Below are 25,544 nucleotides of genomic sequence, written 5' to 3'. Positions count from 1 at the left end.
TTCAATGCCTGTATTGTTTTGCTGTTATTTCCTTGTTTTATTGAGAATATCTTCGTATGTTTTTACCTAGGACCCACCTTTGTACAGCACTTTGGTCGACTGCTGTCATTTTAAACGTGCTCTATAAATACATTTTGATTTGATTTGATTTTATCAGTTGTTTCCATACCATACTTGTGCACCTTAACTGTCTTTTTGTCAGTAGGTTAATGTCTAATATTTTCTGTCTTTCCCGATGCTGTCATTAAAAGGTTTCCAGGCACTTCAAGAGGTATTCTGAGCCAGGCCATACATTCAAGTTACAGAGCTCAGGGTCCATAATAAACACAGAGCGTGAGGATAATGGGTGAATTTTCTTTTTGTGCATGGCTGTAAGCCAGCGCACCTAGGATAGTGTTTGTCCGGTTATCACTCCCTCCCTCCCTCCCTTCCTCCCTCCGTCACTCCGGACAATGTTGGCCTGCATGTTGGCACCACAAGAGGCAGTAGTCCCAGCACACCAAAATCAAAAAGGACACCAAAATCATCCCACAAATCACCACTGCACAAGTAGAGTAGTGGTGAGAGCATAGGACTCTGACCCGGTGGGGGCGACTTTATGGGACTATACCCCAAATCTCCACATGTTCATCCTTTCACTCCCATCTTTACCCCTTGCCTTATAGATCACATACTGTCCCAACCCCAACCCTTATTCTAATCTCAACCCCCACTAGGGACTGGAAGAAGGACACCCAAAACCAACCCACTGATCTCCACTGCACAAGTAGAGTAGTGATGAGAGCATTGGACTCCCACCTGGGAGACTGGGATTCAAGACCCGGTGGGGATGACTTTATGGGACTATACCCCAAACCTCCACATGTTCATCCTTGCACTCCAGCCTTTACCCCTTGCCTTATAGGTCAGATCCTGTCCCAACCCCAACCCTTATTCTAACCCCAACCCACATTAGGGTCTGGAAGAACAACACCAAAACCAACCCACTGATCCCCACTGCACAAGTAGAGTAGTGGTCAGAGCATTGGACTCCCACCCGGGAGACCAGGGTTCAAGACCCGGTGGGGATGACTTTATGTTATCATCAGTGTAACAGCTTTAGCCACTGACCGCTACCATTAATGTTATGGAAGCTGCTGCTAGTTGTTATGAGCTAACTGGCTATCCTGCTCTTATTGTACTGGATTAGCATTGGAAGCATTGGAACTGATGTGTCCAGGCGACAAGACCTATCTTAATTTATCAGACATTATGTCATTTCAATTCACAGCTATTTCAGTGGCATGACTAGCTTCCGTCCTACCAGTCCTAAACAGAAACAAGCCAGCCACGCACATAAGCCAGGCTGGACCTGGCCTGGTTCTTATCTATCACCATTCACAGTTTTCTCTGGTCCAGGGACAATACATTTCTCCATTAGCGCTTTGCACTCAGTCTACCCTTCAGTCTCTAGAGATAATTATATACTTTCTTTACTAGGGTTTTGAATGATGAAAGCATTTTCTAGGAGGAGGCAGGACTTTCCGTCCACCATCATAAAACACTTTTTTGCACATGAATAGCACATGGGCACTAGCCTGGCTTCGCCATTCTGATCACGTGATCCCTTCCACGATAGAGAAACAGAAAGATTAAGTGATCATGATGGCCAAGCCAGCGCATATGTGCTATTTAAGAGCAAAAAAGTGCCTTTGATACAAAAGGTGGATGGAAAGTTATTATGTTAATAATAAGTTATTATTCAGAGAAAATGCTTTCATCGTTCGAAAACCGTCTTCACTTCATTGAGTATCAAATGTAGGCTATTATCTCTTGCTAGAGACTGACGTGTAGACTGAGTGCAAAGCGCTAATGGAGAAATGTATTGTCACTGGTGGGGTATAAGAGATAACTACTGTACGAAATACATATTACGCAAAAACCTCTACGCCCTGGACCAGAGCTAACTGTGTGTCAGTAATGTTGGATGTTGTCTTTTTCCAGACCAATCACCAGTGATTTCCTGGTGTACATCAGTTGACTAATTCTAAATAAAGCATAAAAATAAAGATGTTTTGCGTGTTTCTTCTTCTTCATACTAATAATAATAACAAAATGTATTTATTCAAATGTAATGTGTAATGTAGCAAATGTGAAAGTACCCTACATAAGACAGCTGTAGAATATCAATGAACAGCTTTAGAATATGAATAAACAGTATTTGAAATATATAGTTCTGAAATATATTGATAATGTGATCATACTTTTCATTGCAGGTCACATGACCATGCATTTTACAGTAAATATATTTAAATATACAGTATGTTTAATTACATATTTTGAATATTTACATATGTGTAAGAAATATAATGGCAGTACATGGGAATATATGAACATGAAATATATTTACAATGTATTTATTTAGCATAGATGCACTTATACTGAAATATATGATAGTTGCATATATGTGAAAAGTCTTTTCACACTGTACACAATGCATTCTAATGATTCTGTTTGTTTTTGTTTTGCTCATTATGAAGCAAATGCATGTTGCATAAAAATGTCATAATGGTTTGAAGACATTTTAGAACAAGTGGATCATTCTTCCAATCCGCAAGAGCCTTCTTTACTTGGCCCTCACAGCAAGAGTGCTGTTCTGTAAGGCTTCCTTTGGATTCAGGCATTTGAACTCCAACGTTTACCTGGAACAGCCTGTAATATACTTGTAACATACCTGTAATATATGTGTAAGTGTAGTAGCCTATTGATACTGCATGTGCGCTTAATTGTGGAAAGCCTACAATGTGGGGGCTTAATTTCTATGACAACTGGGGCTGCACTTGCTTTTTATTTTTTTCGTAGTCCTTGTGCTAGGGCACAAGCGCCCCAACCACTATCGGATATTCAACAAAACACCAGCTATTCAGAGAGAATGAACTTGAATGGTGCCTCACTGCAGAAAGACTCTCTCTGCTTTTAGGTCTACATCACACGGCTCTTCCTAACAGTTGCATGTTTTTCTTGCAGGTCACACATATAGCTGAACATGCAGCTCCTAAGCTCCCCATCAATGTATGTAATGAGTTGCATTACATCATTACATCACATTTTGATACTGATTAGCATGCACTATCTAGCCAATATGAATGGCATTATATTCATCCTTTGTGTAAGATTGCTGGGACTCTGGTAGCACTTGAAGTTGGGTCAGGCTGACCTGACTAATTAGTTTTCTCCTGAAAAGGCTCTTCATTTGATGAATTTGACAGTGGTTTTATTTCTATAGAGCAAAGCCAACGGTGAAGTAAGCCTGTCTCAAAAAATGAATGGCGACAGTCATGCATGAGAGACCTGAGGTCTACAGACAAATATAGAGTGTTTTTTGATCACTGGATTTTGGAGACTTTGGTGTGGCCCTTGAAAATACAATTTGCTAGTGTATCCAAGCAACCAGTGAATTGAAAGCTTGACCAGGGATTTACAAAAGCCTGGACCACTGATTTATTGGATGAAAGAATGCTGATCATGTTTAAAACGGATTCCTCAGGGACGACACAAACTGCATGCGGGCCACACTGAAGCAGCTAGCAGATACGAGCACCAAGAACAGTATGTATCATCATTTATCAATTTAAATGAAAATTATTAAGTATAAGATTCATGATTCTTTCATTTCTAATGTAATGTTCAGTGTACAGTCATAGTGAAATGTTGCTGCTGGCTCCAAGATATGCTCGTTACAGATGAATACTCAATTTACAAATAACACAAGTAATTTAGAAGTAATTTAAAAGGTAACACGGTCACATTAAAAAGCAATAGTGAGCTGTTGATTCAAACTGTCTTATGCAGTATTGTAAACAAGGAGACATCAAGGACTTTCAGTTTGGGAGTAATCTCTCATGTATGATAAAGCTATAATAACAAGATAGCAAAATACCACTTTTCTCTAAGGTTCACAGGTTTCTAATAGTGAAATATCTTTGATGTCAAATTGAACGTGTATTTAATCACTTTAAGCCTTGGAGCTGTAACTGTATAGAGGATAGGTCAACTTTTATGTGGGTGTGTTTTGGTTACGCTATTCACATGGTGTGCCAACTGCATGTAACTGCATGTCTGTTCTGAAGGACAAACAATATTAAAAAAGCAATTAAAAAGCAAGGTTTTCCAGAGTTTAAGGTTCCTCTCCTATTTTGTTTTGACCAATGGATCACCCTGATTTGTCTATGAGCTAAAAGAGGTGTAGCTCTATAAATGTCAGATGATGGTATTGGATGACAGCATAGTGCTCTCAGGTGTGTTCCAGGATGCTTCCTCCAGACGCCGTCTCTCTGGAAGCCACAGTGGTGAACATGGCCACCATCCTGCTGTTCCTACTGCTCTGCCTGCTCGTTATCACTGCCTGGACCCGCACAGGCAATACCACCGTACCAGGTGAGAGACCACCATAGGCTTTCCTCTACTATGCCCCTGCCTTGAAATATATATAGGGTTGGGATTTTTTGTGCTAATGTAAACATACATGCATAGATAAAAGTTGTTCAATTTCATGTTGCAGCATTATTTAGGAATTTTTGATATCATTTCCAGATAAATTAGGCTATTATGTGTAGCTTTAACATATAAAAGTGTTTGTTGAGAATAAAAACATTAGTGTTATTGTACGCTGTGTGATACAGTCCCACACTCACCTATCTATGTTTTGTGTCTGCTAGGTCCTTCCTACTATGCAGGGCTGGGCCCTGTCCTCTCCTACTTCAGGTTCATGTGGACCGGCATCGGTACCGCCTGCAACTACTACAACCAGAGATACGGCAGCGTTGTCCGGGTGTGGATCAACGGAGAGGAGACGCTCATCCTTAGCAAGCAAGTTCTGTAGTAGTAGTAGAATGGACACATTTTATTAGCAGCTATTATGGTATTGTTGTAGAATGCATCACCTGTTAAAGTCACCGGCAGGCTTGTTTTGCAGGTCCTCTGCAGTGTATCACGTGCTGAGGAGTTCCCTGTATACGGCCAGGTTTGGCAGCGAACAAGGTCTTCAGTGTATTGGCATGTATGGAAGGGGCATAATCTTCAACAGTGATGTCCCACTCTGGAAACAAGCAAGGTCCTATTTTTCTAAAGGTAGATGCCATTCTTTAGAGACAGAAAACACTTCAAATGAAAATACTTCAGATGATGAAAGCTTAATTTTCACCAAGCACAGTGTGAAATCCAAATTGTCTAATATATCTGGGTGTGTCTCTGTAGCACTAACAGGCCCTGGTATGCAGGGGACAGTGGGTATCTGTGTGAGTGCCACAGACAGATACCTGGAGCGTCTCCAGGAGATGACCGACCCCTCGGGACACGTGGACGCCCTCAACCTGCTGAGGTGCATCGTGGTGGACATCTCCAACCAGCTCTTCCTCCGCTTGCCTATCGATGGTTAGTGGTGCTGCCGTCATCACACCATACTGTCATCTGGAATACGACACTTACTGTTGATTTCATTATCTATTGGAATTAGGTTTTGATTGTTTGGCTTCCTCTTTGTAATTCAGAGAAGGACTTATTAAAGAAGATCCATAACTACTTTGACACCTGGCAAACAGTTCTGATCAAGCCTGATATATTCTTCAAGCTTGGATGGTTGTACAAAAAGCATGAAAAAGCAGCGTGAGTGAATTGCAGGCATCGTGTGTAATATGGCACGGATTACATACTGTACATTCTGCCAAACGTACAGTAATCATGTGTTTGGACGTGTCGTCAGTAAAGAGCTACAGGATACGATGGAGAGCCTGATTGAGATGAAACGGAAGAGCATCAGTGAATGTGCGAAGCTGGACGACGCCCACGACTTCACAGCCCAACTCATCTCTGCCCAGGTCTGCCTCAGCAGGGTTTATCTGTCAAAGTCTAATTGAGCATATATGCTTTCTGATCTAGAGTGTGTTTTTGTTTCTATTATATATGTGTGTGTTCGTTTGTATAATGTGTGTTTGATTGTTTGTTGGTTTGTATTGTGTGTGTGTGTGTGTGTGTGTGTGTGTTTGTTTGTATTATATGTGTGTCTGTTTATATCATATATGTACTTTATGTGTGTGTGTGTGGGGGGGGGGGTGTTTGTTTGTTTGTATTGTGTGTGTGTGTTTGTATTATGTGCATGTGTTTGTTTGTATTGTGTATGTGTTTGTATTATATGTGTGCGTGTGCGTGTGTGTGTGTGTGCGTGTGTGTACGTGTGTGCGTACCTGTGTTTCCCAGAACCACGGCATGCTCTCGGCAGACAATGTCAGGCAGTGTGTGCTGGAGATGGTGATCGCGGGCCCCGACACTCTGTCCATCAGCCTGTTCTTCATGCTCCTGCTGCTCAAACAGAACCCCGAGGTGGAGCTGAGGATCGTGGAGGAGATGAACTCTCTCATAGGTCAGTACTGCTGCTAGTCTCTCACAGGTGGACCCCCAAAATGATGCAAACCTCTGTACACTTAGAAATGTATGTTGTGCCCTGATTGACAGGTGAAAGGGATGTGCAAACGGTCGACTTTCAGAAACTCACCGTGCTTGAGAGCTTCATCAAGGAGTCCATGAGATTCCACCCTGTGGTTGACTTCACGATGAGAAAAGCCCTGGAAGATGACTACATTGAAGGCATGAAGGTTACCAAGGGAACCAACATCATTCTCAACATCGGCCTGATGCATAAGACAGAATTCTTCCCCAAACCACACGAGTTCAGCTTGGAAAACTTTGATAAAACCGTAAGTAGAGTGTTATCTTTGCATGGGAGTTATTTCAAAATGAGTGTCTTGTCTTTTACAACCTCTCTCTCTCCCTCTTTCCTCTCTCTCTCTCTCTCTCCCTCTCAGGTACCCAGCCGCTTCTTCCAGCCTTTTGGCTGTGGTCCTCGGTCGTGCGTGGGCAAGCACGTGGCCATGAGAATGATGAAGGCCATCCTAGTCACGCTGCTGGCCCGGTACACGGTGTGTCCCCGTCACGGCTGCACCCTGAGCAGCATCAGGCAGTCCAACAACCTGTCCCAGCAGCCGGTGGAGGACAAACACAGCCTGGCCATGAGGTTCATCCCCAGAACCACACGGTCCGTCTGAGCACCAGAACCAGGTTCTCCCTGAGCACCGGTGCCCAGCACCAGGTTCTTGTTAGTGGAAAGGAGAAATTAAGATGAACACACAGAGACCAAGTGTACAATCTTGTGGAACATCTTTGGTGCATTTACTAACTGTACACGTCATTGGATAGAGCTCTTATCACTGATCTGCTGCCACAAGTGCTTCTGTAGTAGGCAGTAGTTTGGCCCAGCTGCACAGCTTACATTATAAACTCAATACGACTAAAAGAAAACTTATAAACTTAATACGACTAAAAGAAAACTGCTGAGCAACTAAATCTAGATGTTATCCATAGCATGACTGCAGTACTGTATGTAAAAATAAATGTACACCCACTAGTGCTTTTCTATAGTTAATTGTGGGGTGTTTCAAATGAGCAGTCAATTTATAGCTACAGTATAGTACAGTATGTACAGTAAGCATGTTACATTAGACATGTCAGATTTATTACAAGTAAGCAGAACTGCATGACAGGCACTCTGAAGTACACTGGTCTATTCTGTACCACGGGCACAAATGAACATGCCACAATGGCATTAGAACATAAGGCGTTTGGTTATCTTAGTTAGGGTTTCAATTCAAACACAGTGCTTCAGTTCCTTACAGCGCTTCACGTTCAGCCCTCAAGCAATGAAAAGTGTGAAGGCAGAACGTATATATTACATCCGTAAAGCAATGAGCACGAAAACTGGACCTACAGTCCATGTCGGCACAAGTGTATATTCCACTGTTTCTGATCATGTATCCTTGACAATGATTCTATTCAATAAATATGTTTGAAATACTGCATTGATATAAAAAAATATATATGACTATTCGAAGACTTATGATCCACTTCTTTCCATGAATGACAAATCAAACAAATGCATTGGATGATCAAATTTGATTCAAAATGGAGGGCCTGCAAAACGTAACATGCATAACAATGACGGCAAGCATCTTATCAGGGTTCTGACAAACAGTACCCTTTGATTGGAACATACAATATGGGCCTTGTTAATGTAAATGATGTCATGCACAGACAAGAGAAAAATGTCTGGTTTATAAAAATGTAAACCTGTCAGTCAAATCTTATGAATAGAGACCTCAGAACAATGGCCATGGGAACTGTGGGATGCATGTGTGGGACAAAAGGATGCAGATTCAAATATAATACTTTAGACAAAACAGTTAAACTGAACACGATCTGGTAGGGAGGACAGTTATGCACTAGTCCCCTAGACCTGACTGAACACATGGTAAGAAGAGTGGAAGATGATTAAATCCCATAATCAGTGACTTAAAGGCACATCAAGCCAAAAACAATAAGTTATTAGTATTACATTTTGTCAAAAATTACATTTCAGTTCTCTCATATACTGTATAGACACATTAATTCCATTGCCCCTGTTGGAAGTTTCAGTTTGGTGTCAGTGATGACGACATCCTTAGTTGAACTGATGCTTCCGCTACCACAGATACAGTAGTTAAGCAACAATGGGGTTCTGTGAAAAGCACAAACCTAACTTCTCTAAAAGACCACTTTATTTCCTTAGTTTCTGAGTCAGGTCATATCCTGAGGAGAATGCTCTTCGTTTTCAGACACCAACTCACTCCTGAGGCTATTCACACATCACAACTTTCAAGCCTTCACATATAAGTGAAGCAATGGAACAATTGCTTGTTACAAAACCCAACAATAAATACAAATATCATACATGTACAATAAGAGGAGGAGCCAACCATACAGCAGTGTAATGATGACACAGCATTGTTTGATTGACACTGGATTACTCAGCCATTGCTTTAAGGGGGCCAGTCTGTGTTCCTTCCTCTGCAGGTGTCCTAGACAGGTGCCAGCCTTGGCGCTGCGGTTGTGTGTGTGCGTGTGTGTGTGTATGTGTGTGTGTCTGTGGGTCAGCGCTCCTGCAGGGTCTTGTGGTAGTGGTAGAGCCGGCAGACGTGTGTGTGTGTGTGTGTGTGTGTGTGTGTGTGTGTGTGTGTGTGTGTGTGTGTGTCAGCGCTCCTGCAGGGTCTTCTGGTAGTGGTAGAGCAGGCAGTCGGGCAGCTCAGGGACGGGGGAACGCAGCCACACGGCCAGAACGTTGTCATGGACACGGCAGTGCATCAGACACGGCTGACCCTGAATCAGGTGGCACGCCACGATGCCCTCCGACCCTGAAGGACAAAGTTCAGCTGTACTGTTATCCGTTTTAAGAGATGCGCTCTACACGAAGAGCTCTTCTACCTTTAGATGCTCAGGTAAATTGTCAGAATTGACACAGTAAAGGAAAGTGTATTCACCTATGATGTCCACCACATGGAGCTGTAGTTTCTCCTTCAGAGCGTTCAGTGTTGCTGTCAGAGGGTCCTGGTCCGTGAGAGGGTCCTGGTCCTGGTCCTGCTGCACCAGTTTCAAGTTTTGTTTGGTGTCATGAGTGAAGGACAGCCACATCCTCCCGTACGCTTCAGTGGACAGAACCAAGGGCCTGTAGGTACAGAGAAAACAGAATAACATGGGCAACACAATCTGCAACCAGTCTCTCTCTCTCTCTCACAACACACACACACACACACACACACACACACACACACACACACACACACACACACACACACACATTGTTGAACATGAGACAGTCATAAGCCCTTTTTCCGTTTAAGGCTAATTCGCAGAAAATAGATGCGCATTTAAAAGTTACTATGACATGGTTGAAGGAAAAACAATCACATTGATTGAACGCAGATTTTGATGTGCTAATTTAATACACTCGCTAGGGGTGGATTAGTTGATTCGACAATCACACGATGCAAAGCTCTTGCAAGTTACTAAATGCGCATTATGACGTCGAGTTAACTGTTAATGTATCGTGAATCATTCTGTTAATGGAAAATTGGATTTAGGCGTTAATTGCCTCGAAAATCTCATGGAAAAAGGGCTATTGGGTGTTTGGATAGAGTGCAGGCAGTGCTCCACCTGATGAAGTCGGTCAGACAGAGTCGCTGTGAGAATTGCGCTGTCTGTGGCTCCCCGAGGGGGGGTGTCTGGTAGGATACCGTCCCAGCCAACTCTGTGTGCGTCGAGGGTCTCGTCATCACCAGAGAGTACTGGCACACCGCCACGCCCCGGCCCCCCAGCTCTTCAGGGACGGCGGCCGTCACGCAGGTGATCTGAGGAGGGTAGAAAAACAACAGCGGCCTATAGGAACCGGCTCCATTTCCACTCAAGTAAAGGTGTCTGCTAGAAATGTAGCGGTATAACGATAAATTTAATCAGCTTTTATGGTTTATCATTATACCGGTTAGCGTTACATCCCTAGTGTCTGCACACTGCCTCAACCAACACCAACGTTGGATTGGTGTGCTATATTTGTTGGTGACTGTTGGTGTCGGTTGGATGGATTTTGCAGCTGAATTTTAAACTTCCAACATTCTAACAACAACTGCCAACTTTAGAATGTCGGGTGTTGGGTGTTGGCTGGCCTTGGTTGGGGTCACGTGCAGATACTTTAAGCGTTATAAAGCACTGTATAGTTCTTTTTTTTTTTAATCTGTGACTGAAAACACACCTCGAGTTCTCCACACGTCAGCTGCAGTAGCACCTGTCGGACGGCTGAGTCCGAGGAGTTGGAGACGAAAACGACTAGAAGCAAGGCATCCTCTTTGGAGACGGTGCAGGCCGACAGAGCCAGGCTTTGGCTGGAGCAGAGGGGGGTGATGTGGGAGCGGGACAGGCCAGACAGCTCGGCAGGCAGGTGGGGGCTCAGGCGGGAGTCCTCGGGTCCTCCGCCGTCTGGCTCTACGGCCACCATGCCGTTCCTGGTGTGTAGAGGGAGAGAGCCTACTGTCGCTCCTGACACACCGCCTGACGCCTCCGTGTCACAGGCACCGTTGGCAGCACTGAGGTCCGGCGTGCGTCGGGTCAAGGTCGGTTCAGTCGCGGAAACTCCCCCGTCGAAGGGCATGCCGGTCGAGTCCGACAGGTTGCTGCACAGCAGGCTGTCCACGGCACTGCGAGACGAGTGGGAGGAGTCCGAGGACCTCTCGCTGGCGCCCGACGATGACCCTTGACCTTTGTGTTTCCACCTGAAGCGCTGAGGTGTTGGCTCCGCTTTCCCCATCTGTCCCGGACAGAAAAACACGTTGTGATAAACGCAGAAACTGGGCTAAATTAAGTAAAATAAAATAAATTGTAAAGAGACGGTGACCTTACCAGACACACCGAGTTTTGTGACCCCAGGCCAACGAAGAGCGAGGAGGCCAGCTGCTGCTTCAGTGGGTCGGGTTCGGGCGTCTGCGCCTGCGAGCCTTCAGCGCCGCCCTGCTGGCTGGAGGAGCGCAGGGGACTGGGGACCTCCACCTGGGCCGTCTCCTCTGCGGCCTCCTCCTTCTTCTGGGCCAGGTACCCCTCCTTCCCCCACACTCTCTTCACCCCCTCCAGCTTCAGAGTGGCAGGGCTGGGAGAACACCGGGACGTCAACCTCCAGTCTCCGGCCAGGTCACACTGCCCCAACAACGCCCAACAAACGCCCAACAGCCAACAGTTGTGTTGAGCTCTGTTGGGTTGGTGTGCTATGCCTGCTGGTGTTTGTTGGCGTTTGTTGGTCATTGTTGGGGCAGTGTGTAAAGGCCTTACAACTCACTCAATCAATGATCAAATTGAGAGCCAGGAGAGAAATAGAACACTGTTACCAATCAAATGGACTGATCCTAGTGAACCTGACCCTCCTTTATGGACTGATCTTAGTGAACCTGACCCTCCTTTATGGACTGATCTTAGTGAACCTTACCCTCCTTTATGGACTGATCCTAGTGAACCTTACCCTCCTTTGTGCGCGTGTTCGGTGCTGTTGCCCGAAAGGCCAGAGCTCAGGGACAGGAGGGTGGGAGACTGCCTGTCAGTGATGCTGCAGGAGGACAGGCTGACGGGCAGAGACAGGCCGTACGGCTCCAGGCTCAGCACTGAGACACACAACCGCACCGGGACAGTGACGGGGACAGCATAATAAATCACATGGCACACTTCCGTCTTCATACAGCGGGGCGGAGCAGACAGACACTGAGACAGTGGAAGCGGCGGCGTTTCCACTGATCTGTGGGGGGTCTCACCTTTCTCCTGGGCCAGCTCCGCTTGCCTCTGATGAGGGGGCTTGTAAGGGGCGGCCCCAGCAGCCAACGCCTCAGAGACAAAGCCATCCAGGAAAGACAGCGAGGAGTCCACCTTCGCAAACACATACAGAAACACGCTGTCGACTTACAGGCAAGCAATCACTGGGAGTAAATCCAAGGGAATATTCGTTGAGCCTGCCAGGGATAGAACAGTCCTGGGGGGGGGGGGGTATTCGGGGGAGCTCGGTGACTGAGTTTGCCCTGTAGATGGTGCCGTGGCGCTGGGCCTCACCTCCAGGTGCTCTGGGACGCCGCCCAGCGCCAGCACCCTGGCCCGCAGCTCTGCATCCTGGCTGAGCTGCTGCAGCTCCTGGGCCTTCTGCCTCAGCACCGTGTCCAGAGAGCCGGCGTAGCGGTCGCACACCCCCCGCACCGTGGCCGCACAGGCGGGGCCCCGGCACAGCTTGGTCATGGCCGTCAGGACCCAGCACTTGGTCTCGCCGCTGGTGCGCTTCTGATCCAGCAGCCTGGCGAGAAGACGGATGACCGTGGCTGGCTCAAGGCCCTCTCGCAGATGGGAGTACTCACCAAGGACCTGAGACAACAAGGACGAGGGTCTTTTTTTTTTTCTTCAAAATATATAAGTGGTGCCGCTACTTGTATATGTTCTCCGTTCCCTACACTGGGTCCAGTTTAAAACTCTGGCACTAGGCTACAGGGCAATGAAAGGAACAGCCCCTTCCTACCTTCAGGCCTTTTCCTACGTTAAATGCAATTATTGCTAGTCGCATTGGATAAAAGCGTCTGCTAAATGACTGTAATGTAATGTAATATGTGACATATATGTCCATCCGTCCATAGCATGAGATTTACACCAATCCACCAGCAGAGGGCAGTAGAGATCGCTCATAAACCTGCACCCGCTTACTTACTCACCACCTGGCTGACGATTTTTACGGCTTATGATGTTAATCAGACATTAATAATTTCAAGGTGAACCACACACACAAAAAAACTTAAAAGGATAACATAGGTCATATTAACACTTTGTACACATCGCACACCATTTTGTAATTTGTCATTTGCACTGTCCTGTCTTTACGCTGTCCCGTCTGGTCCCGGCACCCTGTCTAATGTTGTCTACCCATTACTGTTATGCACCAACTGACCAGAACACATTCCTGTCTAGTATGTGTCAAAACTACCTGTCAAGAAAACGGATTATGATTCTTCTGGTTCTCACCCAGCTGATGACCTGCAGGAAGCGCTGGGGCAGTTTGGCCGGCGCCCCCTGGAGGAGGGACATGTAGGAGTCCACAGCGGACCGCCTGAGCTGCCGGTCTTCCTCCTCGCTGTCGAAGCCTGCGCCGGACGCAAGCAAGGACACACTGGATCACGGCCGTACTGATGCGCTGCTCAGACAGCAGGGCGCTCATACACCACTGGATATCATCGTATTAGCTTACCCTCAGAGAGGAGTCTAAGGAAGTTATTCGGAATATCCGGCTGCATCATGTCTCCACCCAGGAGGAACACTGCATTCATGGTCTGAATGAACCATCCGTTATTTGGGGCATATGTACAGTAGTTGATAGGAACAAACACTCGATCCGTGAATGGAGACACCAACAGCAAGTAGAGTCAGAACTATAAGCGTGACTGTCTATATATCTAAAACGGCCTGCCATTATCAGAAATCCATTTCTTCATTACCACGTGTGATATTAAATATTTATTACATATATTTTGTATGATGATAAACAAAAACAATGGTCAGTATGAAAGGATATTTTTCTGCCACTTCTGCTACTTTCCCCACCAGATCAATGGTGCTGTAGTCATCATTACTAAGCCTGAGAAACTCCAGCATCTTCTCCACGATGACGGTCACATTCTGGGCATTGGTGATCCTGAAGAGCAACTCCAGTGTCTGACGGGGGGGTAAGGGGTAGTCAAGTTGACACATTAGACCAATGGGTTAATCACACAACACAACACATCACATTACAGTCATATAGTAGACACTTTTATCCAAAGCGACTTACATTAATTGTATTCAAGAGTAGCAAAATATAAATATAATAGGTGTTTAAGTGGGAGGATCCTGGTAGTATATTTTGAAGAGGTGGGTTTTGAGCCTGCGGTGAAAGATGGGCAGCGACATAGCGGAACCAATACGTCAGGTCTCACCTCACGCTTGATCATGTGGTCGGGGTGATCGAGGCATTCGATGATGGTCATCTGGTGCTGCAGGGCCAGGGCAGCGTCCTGCTGCACTACAAAGGTCAGCGCCTTCAGGCCTGACATCACAAACACACACGTATCTTTAGCTGCTAGGAGTCATCACATACCTGTACGTCATTAACAGACTGGAAGTCATCTCTGAGGATCTTACCCAGGTATTTGAGGTTAATCTTAGGTGACAGAACAAAGTTCCCAATGCATTTTGCCGCTTTCTCCAAAAGCTCCGATTTTGGATGGATTGTGTAGATGGCCCTCACACACTCATATAATATTGCTAGAAAACAAGCCATGTAGACGGTTAAGGCTTCTGTAGACCTTCAAGTGTTTTTTCGGCAGGTGTGTATGAGTAAACAGATCCATGTAAGCTGACAAAGGTTTCCCTCACACTGTCCTTACTTACTAAAAATACTTTATTGAAAACAATGTTTCAGTCACACTAGACCTTTATCAGGTTACAAAGGTTTGGTTAAAGGTTTTGTAACCTGTCCTTACTTGCAAAAATATTTTATTGAAAACAATGTTTCAGTCACAGTAGACCTTCATCAGGTTACAAAGGTTTGGTTACAGGTTTGTCCGAAGCAATGTTTTCAATACAGTATTTCTGCAAGTAAGGACAGTGTGCGGGAAGCTCTCTCAACATGGAAAACAAACAATATAATGAGATTAAGGACCGAATAAATAACAATTGTGCTGCTGTTTCAGTGCAGGCAGATCTGGGTTAAGAATGTATTTTGTACAAATATCAGACGCACCATAAGTGATATTGTGGTTCATCTCAGCTCTGCGTAAAGACTCGTCAAGCACGTCGTACATCATCTCACTTGTGCTGTCGAAAGAAGAAATAGGAACTTAACTACCAAGAGAAAACACGTTTGAGATTACTCTACAATCATAGACACATACAAGCATAGACATTCAACAGACACAAATACTGAGAACTGCAGCTACCTCTGGTCATCTTTCCCCAGCAGGGACAGTATTTTGAGCAGCTGGATCTGCAGCCAGGGAGCAGGAACACTGTGGTAGTTGAAATCCATGGGGAGTTTTCCTCCCACCACCTGCTTTAATATGGCCACAAAGCTTCCCGTCAGGTCCCTGTAACTGTCTGCGCTCTCCTGGAACAACAAAACACAGCATGTTGCCTAAATCCCATTGGACAGAACCACAAACTGTACTGTACAATACACAATGTCATGCGTAAGTATGCAGGGTATTACTAACTGACCCACAGACTTGAGTGATAAGCGCACATCTGAGTAGGGTTATTTAGCTAGGGTGCGTGAGGAACCTTAATCATCTGCAGGTATATGTGTAGAGAAGCTGTCATGACTCCAGGGTCCTTGTCACACAGAGCTTTCCTGAACTTGTTGTGGATGTGTTGAACCTGATTAGGTGCAATCAAGTAGAACTTGTACAGCGCAAGAACTGCCTTCCTCCGAATGATCTCCCTGTAAACGAGTGAGAAATAGGATTTTCAGGAGTTTCAGGATTTGGGCGTACATTTTGACACACTGAACTCGCTCAATGTCTCACCGCCCCTGCATGACGTACTCTACAGGATGAATTTGATCCAAGCAACAATGGGTCCTTGTCACAGATTGTAAAAGATCACTCTTCAAACGCTTACTTTGGGTGCGTGAGCTTTTCCTCCACCAGTGGTAGAATTGCAGGTATCATATCTTTGGGGAACATTTGGCTGACAACGGTTAAAGCCATACAGACCTCAATAAGATTTGTGCTTTGAAGATCCTGAAAAAGACAAAGTATGTCTTTCAACAGTCACATCTTCTTTTTATAAAACCTTAGATGGAAATCGTAAAGATGAAAGGTCACCTTCAGAACCGTGTTCACGAGGAGGAGCAGCAACTCGTGGCTTTCGTTTAGAAACAAGGAGACAGCGAGGTAACCTTAAAACACAGGGAAACATCATCCATGAGAAGCATGAACATAGTTAGATGCATCAAATACTGTGCTAACACTTCATACCATCAGGCCTTTGTTACATTAGTGATGTAAATGTAACCCTGTTGAATAAACTCACTCCACTAGTATAATATTAGCTACTGTAGCTTTTCGGCAACATAGCTAGTTAGGGCGGGGTCTGACACGTGGGAGACCAGGGTTCAAATCCACCCCTCGGCAATAACAATACACAACGCAGACGAGTTGAAATTGGACCCGCTACAGGAAGTGACATACCCACTCTCTTCTCCAGAGCGCTGCCCTGCTGAGCCAGCTTGATGGCGTGAATATAGCTGAAGGACGCCTCGTAACCGAGCATTTCACAGTAGATGGCTCTCACCATGATCTCCTTCATCTGCCTCTGAAAATAGGTAAAATATCAAGATGTCTTCACTATGCAGCGAACCTACGCATGAGTCATGACACTAAGCAGAGATGGGCCCTAAATGTCCTGCGCATAATGAGATTCACACAGACAGAACACTGGACACACAGTCTCTCCAGTGGCCACTGGCATTATAGGTAAACCTAATCAAATGATCTTACCATTGTGTTATAGGGGGATGAAACCTGCTCTTTGATTGCAGCCAGTTCATGTTTGATGAGCTTCTCCTCCTCCTTGAAAAAAACAATGCTTTTATCAGTACTACACAGGTAGCTAATGAATACAAACGTGTTATTCTACTGTATCTGAGACACTTACTAAGAAGCTTCCCAAAGCATAATAATTATAGGACTCGAGGGGGTGGGGGCCTTTATTCGGCCACACGTGACACACACATTGAGGCGACACGGCACACAAATGCAATTTTTCCTGCGTCGCCGGTTCCCTGCATTTCTCCCATCCAAGCCGTCCTACTCCAGGGGCAGCCAGGAGCCTTGGGCAGCCATCATTCATGGCGCCTGGAGACCAAGTCCAAGTGCTCAGTCCAGGTCTTGGTCAGGGACCGGACTGTAGAGCATCTACTCTTCTGCTTGTTTTCTGCAAGGGAGGAAATCCTTGCAAACACTATGTGCCTGCAAACTCTGCACAGAAAGGCCTGGAGACCTAGCTGTGAGGTGACAGTACTTGCTACTGCAACAGGCAGCACGTGAGCGATTCCGTGGTTCAGTGGAGGGTTCAGTGGTTCAGTGGAGGGTTCAGTGGTTCAGTGGAGGGTTCAGTGTCTTACTCAAGGACACCTCGGCACACTCCGTAAGCTGGGATCGAACTGGGGACCTTGCAATCCCCAGCCGTCTACCTCCTGAGCTACGTGAATGTGAACACTTCTAGGTTTGGAATACTAGCAAAGTAAGACTTATTTATAATGTGGGTTTGTAATAATAACTAGGCATTCGCTAGCTAAACTAACGTGTTAGTAGCTAACGTTAGCTGTTGGCTGCAACTACTGGCTAGCAAGCTAACTAACGCATAGCTAGCTATTCCCAGACTTGGTATATGCCTACGTTATGAATGTATATGGAACTCACATGTTTAGATGTCAGTTCAGTGATGCCTCGGATGAGATTTCCTAGTTTTGAGGTAGAAGAAAGTTTCCCAGCTGACTGCGAGTCCAGTGACAGGAGACTCGGGAGAGCTGTCAGTGTCTTCTCAACAACATCACTCATTGCGGCGCTCAGAAAAGGCCCGAGAACTAGCGATTTACTTGCAAAAGAAGACTTATTGAACCATTCGCCAACAATACACAATGTTTTACAATGAGTAAACAGATAATACTGTACAGATGAAAAATAGTATCAATGTTCAGATGACTAGCCACATAGTCGGCCATTGTTTTGATTCAGCGATTTGGTGACGCCACTTCCTGTTTTAGTTGTAAAACTTTATTTATACAAACATTAAATATGTTTTCATTACGCTTCCACTTTTATTCCTGAATAAAGTAATCAGTACATATCAGTCCCTTCAGTATATTGCACCTATCTTCTTAGTCTCAACAGTTCAACAGTCTCTTTTATCTGTTCCACCAAGACATAACACATAAATATTCCAAAGTCAATTTATTATGCTTGCGTGATTTTGGTAAATACTTCATCATATTCTGCAACTTATACAAATAACCACCATTAATAATTACAATAATAATGACATAATGGCCATTAGAAGAATTGCATTCATTATAATATTTTTTATGATTTCACATCAGTGCCGATCCATATTAATCTACTGTAGTGGAAATAGGCTCAGGTCAAAAAGAAAGAAAGAAAGAAAGAAAGAAAGAAAGAAAGAAAGAAAGAAAGAAAGAAAGAAAGAAAGAAAGAAAGAAAGAAAGAAAGAAAGAAAGAGGAATTAACTCCTCCAGTTGAGGAGCCAAGTATGAAGGAAATGTGACATCAAGTAAGACATTTAGTGTTTTGAGTTTGTTCTCCTCTACCTCATAGTAATAATGCCAGCTATGTTCCATTCAAGAATGGTACTGTATATTATAACCATTCAACATACAGTCGTTATACAACAGTATAATGATGACTTTTGTTTGATTCGTAATATCTAAACAATGCATCCATACACAGACCATATTCAGCCAGTAAGGGAAACGGAAATACTGGACATATATGCTACTAAAATTCTTCCACTGTGTGAATTTATCACAATTAAAACCAAATGCAATGCCCCAACAAATATTCATTAATTTATCAGATATGCATTTTCATATGATATATTGAACTTGTGCCATCCAGAACTTGTGATGAAATTGAAACAAAGTACATTATTACCGCTAACAAAAATGTACTCTTGTCAATTTACCCTGACAGTGGGACTACTGGAGTATTTACTAGTGCACTGTACTTTCACTACATGTACAGCTGAATTTGAACCTTTTGAATAATTTGAATCTATGTGATTGTACTGAAGCAGAGTGGGACATCTGGCTCTTTCAGCTGGCTCTATCTACCATTGGATTCACTGTGTCTGATTGCTTCTTCCACACAATCTTTATCTTCAAGCCCATACCTGCAAGTTAAAGACAAAAGAAAATTACTCCAAACTCTTTACATTACGTAAGACAGAGTTAAACAGTTGTGAAATGCTGAGTCTATCAGTGAATATTCTGACGAGCATAATCAGGTGGCATGGTACATTATAATTATGTTTGACCAATTTGAACTCACCTGCGTTGTGTATTGTTATTGCCAAGAGGTGGATTTGAACCCGGGTTTCCCACATGGCAGACCCTATTCTAACCAGCTATGCCACCGAAAAGCTAGCTAATATATCGGAGTATATCTGACTTCCTACAGTATATCTGACTTCCTATGTTAAATGCAATTACTGTAAGTCGCTTTGGATAACGACTGTAATGTAATATGTCTCACCCTCAGGGTGTTGTCCCAGGACCCTGAGCAGAAGGCTGTTCCGTCTGGGGACACACGCAGCGTGCTGACGCGGTTCTCATGTCCAAACAGGATGGACACTCTCGTCCCCTTCAAGACGTCCCACACGTTGATGGTGTAGTCATTGTAGCCACCAAAAAGTAGCCGGCCTGAGAAAACCAATGTACATTATACGGTTACTGTATATTACTGTCTATGCGCAAAGGTTTATGTCAACATAAGCCTTTCACATTAAAGTATAAGTTATGTCTTCTGTACAAATTGATAGATGTAAAAAAAAAATGTGCATGGAAGAGGTTGCATGTATGTCTTACCACTGAGGGAGAAGTCCACACTGGAAACACCAAATATGATGCTCTCTTTAGAATAAATGGCCACTTCTCTGTCTGCCCTCAGGTCATAAAGACGACACTGTAACAAACAAAGTGATTGATTTTGTCAATTTCTCTGATGGATTTCTCTGATAAAGTAAATGGAAGTAATAACAGAAGTGACTGACCGCTGAGCTCAAACAGAACAGTGAATAATGGTAGATAACTTACTGTAGCATCGTCTGAGCCTGACGCAAACGCATCTCCGCTTGGATAGTACCTGATACCAAACACAAGACACATGTAATGGAACATGCACCATAGTGCATCATACAGTTCGGTATATTAAGCTCAGTTCCTTTGTGTTGTCCAAAGGGGAACCTACTGTATTAGGTGACTTACCTGACACTATTGATGTCTGACTCGTGGGTCTCAAAGGACTGGACGCACTGCCCTGAGCGCATATCCCACACATTGGCCTTCTTATCACAGCCCTACATCACATAGAGATCACATCTGAAGAGTGTAACTCACATTCACATGCACAAGAATACAAATGCAAAATTGATCAACTTTTCAACACGGACGAATATTAAAACTTTGAGAAGAGTTCTCCTCACCCCTGAGACAAAGGTGTTGCCTGTCTCGGAGGGGGCCAGGTCCAGACAGAGCACATCTGCGGCGTGCCCATGGAAACTCTGCAACAGCTGCCCGCTCTCCACATCCCACAATGCACAAGTTCCATCTCCACTTGATGTCAGGATCTGTCACACACAAAACAGAAGGATCAGACAGTATACTGGTGCTCTAGTGTACGTACACTATACATACTGTACTGTTGCTGTAAGGTTATAATTTGGCGTCTTAGAATAAGGAACGTCCCTGTTTGACTTGGCTGAGACTAAAGCATGTGGCCAATCACATCTAAAGGAGGAACAGTCAGATTGTTGTGAATTATACATAAAGCATAGAAATAATTTCTTAGACATACTGTACATCCTGAAAAGAACTGATTTCCTCTTATCCTACTCGTCTGAAGACGAGGAAAGGATCCACACAAACATTACATTACATTACAGTCATTTAGCAGATGCTTTTATCCAAAGCGACTTACAATAATTGCATTTAACATACAGTAGATAGTCAGTGTACTATACTCACCAGAACGCACAAGTGCATCTCCTTTCTAAACAAGTGACCATGAGCATAATCTAGAGCTAAAGCCAAAGTGCAAGAGTACAAAAATGGTTCTTGTTGACATACAGTATAATTCATAACACAAGAGTGATTTATTTATTTAGAATAGATCACTTGCTAGTATAATACATATCTCCAGACATTATGTGAATACACATGTGAATATCATACCCTATATTTACATATTAGATATTACCAGTTAGCTATTTAACCCAACTGTAAATTTATCCATGCATCTTTCATCTTTTTTCTTACTTTACATTTTTATTTACTAAACACGCTTAGGAATGCCATGACATTTCACTGAACATCATGCTTGTATGAATGGAGTACAGTATGTGACTAATAAAACTGACTGACTTTAGAAATGAGACATCACGTGGTAAAGAGAGTAAATAAATATATAGATTCACCTTCATGTTCTATTTACATTATTTTGTGATATGCTGCGGATACTGCAGTTAGGGTTAGGTTTGGGGTTGGGGTTAGGGTTAGGAAAGGAGCGGCCATTCCTCACCTGCATGTCAGGGTTAGGGTTAGGGTTAGGGTTAGGTTTGGAGATAGGGTTAGGGTTAGAAGAGGAGGTTGTTTCTCACCTGCATGTCTGAGTTGGTGAAACTGCAGGCCGACAGGTAGTTTGTATGCATGGCGACCGACTTCTTCTTAGCTGCCAGGTTCTCGTTCTTGTCCAAGGACAGAGGGTAAACTGAGCACTTGTTGTCCAGACCCCTGGGACAGAGCAAACAGGAGGTGCCTTCTAAACACTCAAAGCATTCGGCAGCACGGTCACTGGCCAAATGATGTTTTCAAAGATACACATGTACGCAATGTTTTAAACTTTTGTGAGGGTTTTTAAAAGAGAGGCTCACCCGCAGGCCACAGGCCAAATTATGTTTTCAAAGATACACATGTACGCAATGTTTTAAACTTTTGTGAGGGTTTTTAAAAGAGAGGCTCACCCGCAGGCCACGGCGCAGCCAGAGGGTGCATAGGCACAGGCCATCACCCAGGTGCACGGCATGGTCACAGCGTGCTCCTGGAAACAGCGCAAGGGCCATGTGAAGATACAGGGTTCGCTCTCTCAAGACATCTGGACGGACATCACTCACAATATATCCCTGAACGACTGACAAGACATCCAATACAATACCTTGTTGGTGGTGAAGGCATCCCACACGATTACTTTTCCATCCTGAAAAGTCAAAGATACATTTTCTTTAGTACCCTAAGATTTCTATTAACATCTCCCATAAACTAGCAGCACCCCAATAGCACAGTTTATGTCTGATATGTAATGAATTTTCAAAGTTTTAAAATGTAGATGGTTGCTGTAGCACCACCATCAGGACTTTTGGCCCACAATGCCAGTTGATGATTTTTGTGTATGGCTGTAAGCCAGTGCACCATAGATAGCATTTGTCGGGTTGTCACTCCCTCCCTCCATCCCGTTGTTGACCTGCAGTTCTATGTTGCCACCACAAGAGGCAGTGGTCCCAGCACACCAAAATAAATACACTATGACATCATGCACTTTCAAGTTCCTTGGGAGTGTAGTGGATAAAGCGTCCACCTCTCTCCCGGATCATGGGTTCAAGGCTTGGGTGGGGAAGACTTTGGGAAACAATACCCACACCCTCTGCTAGCCTGTGGATTTATTCCTATGTTTACTTTCGGCTTTCAATCCCTCTCCCTCCTTTCACTCTCCTTTTCCCTGTAGTGGATAAAGTGTCAGCTTCCCATGCGGGAGATCATGGGTTCAAGGCTCGGGCGTGAAGATGTTGTGAGATTTTCACAAAACTGTGTTTTGTTTTTTGCTCCTCCTGTTCTCGGTCCCAATTCCAGATTCCTGAGTGGATCCAGTTATAATTTATATAATTCAAAGCATTTTAATAAATATGAGCATTGTGATTTGTCATTTGTGTTTGTCACTGGATGTTATAGAAGCTATGTGGAAATTTGGTTACCTGGTGGTGCTATGTCAGTTATTGAATTAATGTGCAGTAATTGAACATTTGAAATACTCCTGTTTTGAAATTATACCTACAGTATATGTGTCTCAGTAATTACCCATTATATATTAGGCTATACTTTGCATGTATTTACCAGGTAAATGTTTAGTAATTGGGGGACTATGAAAGGAAGGATTACCAAAAATCCATAAGCCTAGGGCCAATGGGCCTAGGATATAGACAATAAACTACTGGTGGAATGGTGGTGGAGCAATAGCGGGAGCATTTCGGATTACTAATAATCCGCCAGAGGTCCGCTTGCCATTCAATGTGCAAATGGCCAGGAACCTGCCAGCGGATTCGGCCGGAGGTCCACCAGCTCGTCCATCGGGGACCCGCTGTAGGTCCACTAGCCTTGTGTTATCTGGGTTTATCCCTTACCTTTGTCCAGAAACAGAAGTTGAACCAATTGCAGCAAAATAGGTAACGTTACAGGAATCATCAGTGTAACTGCTTTAGCCACTGACCGCTACCATTATATGTTATGTAAGCTGCTACTACTGTAGTTGTTGTGAGCTCATGAGCTGTCTATTCCACTCTTATTGTCCAGGCGTGTACTGATGTGTCCAGGCGACAAGACCTATCTTAATTTATCAGACATTTTTTAATGTAATTTCAATTCACAGCTATTTCAGTGGCATGACTAGCTTCTGTCCTACCAGTCCTGAACAGAAACAAGGCAAATAAGCCAGGCTGGACTGGCCTAGTTGGCATAGGACTGGACCTATGTGCAAAGTTTGGTGATTTTTCATATATGGGAGATCAGGTGTCCTACTGTAGGAAGAAGATTCAGAAGAACATTGGCAAATACAAGAGGGACCTGTAGCTGAGGCCCCTACAAATATTTCAGCACCATGGACAGCAACTTGGCAAACGCGCGTCATATCACGGTCTTTCCCCGTGGAGAGTGGTCTGGTCTCAGAGTGAATCTCACCTGTGAAGAGCTCACAATCCTCCGCTTGTCCCTACACCAGTCCATGCAGAGAACTTTGTTGCCATGCCCCTTCAGAGTCCGCCTGGTCTTCATGACAAACTGGCCCAGTCCCTCCAATTTCTCAGCCACCTGGTGTACTGTTATTACAAGGACCCAAATCCAACGTTAGGCTACCAGAAAAAGATAATGCAAGTAGCCTACATTCCGCGATTACTATTTCAGCAGTAATCAGCAGGGGATTAAAGTAGACTTAACGTTTGGAGATGTTGAAGCCATCATTTTAATCTTCACAAGGTCAAACCTAACATGAACATCCCGTCAAAAACACATGGATTTATACACATCCACTCAACAGTAACCAAACGAGAGTCCAATCACAATATCGCCTATTTCTGTTAACACGGCAGGATACAAATTGTATTTTTGTGTGTCTTTATGTAGCCTACTTCTGAAAAAACACATTCGGACATAGAGGTAAACAGCCCATTGGGACTGACTCGTGGTTTTAACATGCGTTAATGTAAAATAGACAATCATTGGCGACAATATCATTACAAAATCATTGTCACACAAAATCACAGAATATCACAGATATCATCCAAACTACAGTGTTTATCTATAGGCCAATACAAATTTTCGTTTATTGTTTTGTTTGTTTATCTCCTATCCTGTTTGAGATTAGACTATGATTCAGGGCCTGATTTTCGCCACTCACGTTCGACATCGTGCAGCTTCGCTCTTTCCTCTTCAAGCTTGGTCTTCAATGACTCCGATTCCGTTTTGAGATTAGAAAGACACTCGTTTGGTTGTACCTCTTGTGTAGCCATTTCAGGATAAGTAGGAAATCTCATATATATTCCTGTTGTCCAAGCAGCGATGGGCAGCAAAAGGGCTTGTGCTCACAGCTGATGCAGCTGCATGACGTCAGAAGGAGGATGCGCTTCCAGTTTCCAGGGAGGTTTCTCTGCCAGTGCAAGCTAATCATCCACAGCGAAAAAAACATTCACTGTTTGGACTGCATGAATAAAATATGTTCTGGACAAACATTTTATCATCAATATTTTATTACAAAATAATAATAATTATATATATATATATATAATTATATAATTCATAGGCTAACACGGGGTTAACAAGTAAAGCTAGGCAACAGCCAGCAATTTGATTTGAACAGCCTACCTAATAGCCTACATGGAAATTTATAATACGGTTAAAATATTAAGATTCATGAGAAAATACTTATAAGGCATGTAAAAGCATTATATTAAAGCAACAACCTTTGGTGACAGTGCTCTGACCTTTAGTTACTGCTGTTGATAACGTGGTCCATTGCATTTGTGCTACATTGAACAGCTTTTAAAGT

The 25,544-nt window shown here is 44.0% G+C and overlaps 3 protein-coding genes across 3 annotated transcripts; 1 reads left to right on the top strand and 2 right to left on the bottom strand.

Moving 5' to 3' along the window:
- Positions 1-4,289: 4,289 nt before the first annotated feature.
- Positions 4,290-7,079, top strand: cyp19a1b (cytochrome P450, family 19, subfamily A, polypeptide 1b; the record flags this gene model as incomplete). Its single annotated transcript, XM_084452453.1, has 9 exons — positions 4,290-4,416; positions 4,698-4,857; positions 4,955-5,109; positions 5,236-5,412; positions 5,529-5,643; positions 5,741-5,855; positions 6,235-6,397; positions 6,490-6,731; positions 6,840-7,079. 9 exons carry the CDS (start codon positions 4,290-4,292, stop codon positions 7,077-7,079), a joined length of 1,494 nt encoding a protein of 497 aa, XP_084308579.1.
- A 515-nt stretch (positions 7,080-7,594) lies between these two features.
- On the bottom strand, positions 7,595-18,146 carry ap4e1 (adaptor related protein complex 4 subunit epsilon 1). The gene is made up of 21 exons (XM_084452511.1): positions 17,865-18,146; positions 16,941-17,012; positions 16,632-16,755; positions 16,266-16,339; positions 16,060-16,181; positions 15,721-15,880; positions 15,381-15,547; positions 15,185-15,258; positions 14,584-14,706; positions 14,379-14,488; positions 13,979-14,118; positions 13,655-13,767; positions 13,432-13,550; positions 12,481-12,783; positions 12,189-12,300; positions 11,903-12,041; positions 11,293-11,536; positions 10,649-11,200; positions 10,057-10,250; positions 9,384-9,568; positions 7,595-9,257 (listed from the first exon to the last, which is right to left on the bottom strand). Exons 1-21 carry the CDS (start codon positions 18,000-18,002, stop codon positions 9,097-9,099), a joined length of 3,426 nt encoding a protein of 1,141 aa, XP_084308637.1. The 5' UTR covers positions 18,003-18,146; the 3' UTR covers positions 7,595-9,096.
- A 1,192-nt stretch (positions 18,147-19,338) lies between these two features.
- gnb5a (guanine nucleotide binding protein (G protein), beta 5a) lies at positions 19,339-25,062 on the bottom strand (the record flags this gene model as incomplete). Its single annotated transcript, XM_084452450.1, has 11 exons — positions 24,897-25,062; positions 24,182-24,318; positions 22,389-22,430; positions 22,198-22,274; positions 21,835-21,967; positions 20,662-20,805; positions 20,444-20,535; positions 20,273-20,321; positions 20,045-20,141; positions 19,713-19,879; positions 19,339-19,350 (listed from the first exon to the last, which is right to left on the bottom strand). Exons 1-11 carry the CDS (start codon positions 25,030-25,032, stop codon positions 19,339-19,341), a joined length of 1,086 nt encoding a protein of 361 aa, XP_084308576.1. The 5' UTR covers positions 25,033-25,062.
- Positions 25,063-25,544: the final 482 nt, after the last annotated feature.

The sequence above is a fragment of the Borostomias antarcticus genome, assembly GCF_949987555.1.
Source record: "Borostomias antarcticus genome assembly, chromosome: 18".
In the NCBI taxonomy this organism is placed as follows: domain Eukaryota; kingdom Metazoa; phylum Chordata; class Actinopteri; order Stomiiformes; family Stomiidae; genus Borostomias; species Borostomias antarcticus.
This window is presented reverse-complemented; position numbering and strand designations above follow the sequence as displayed.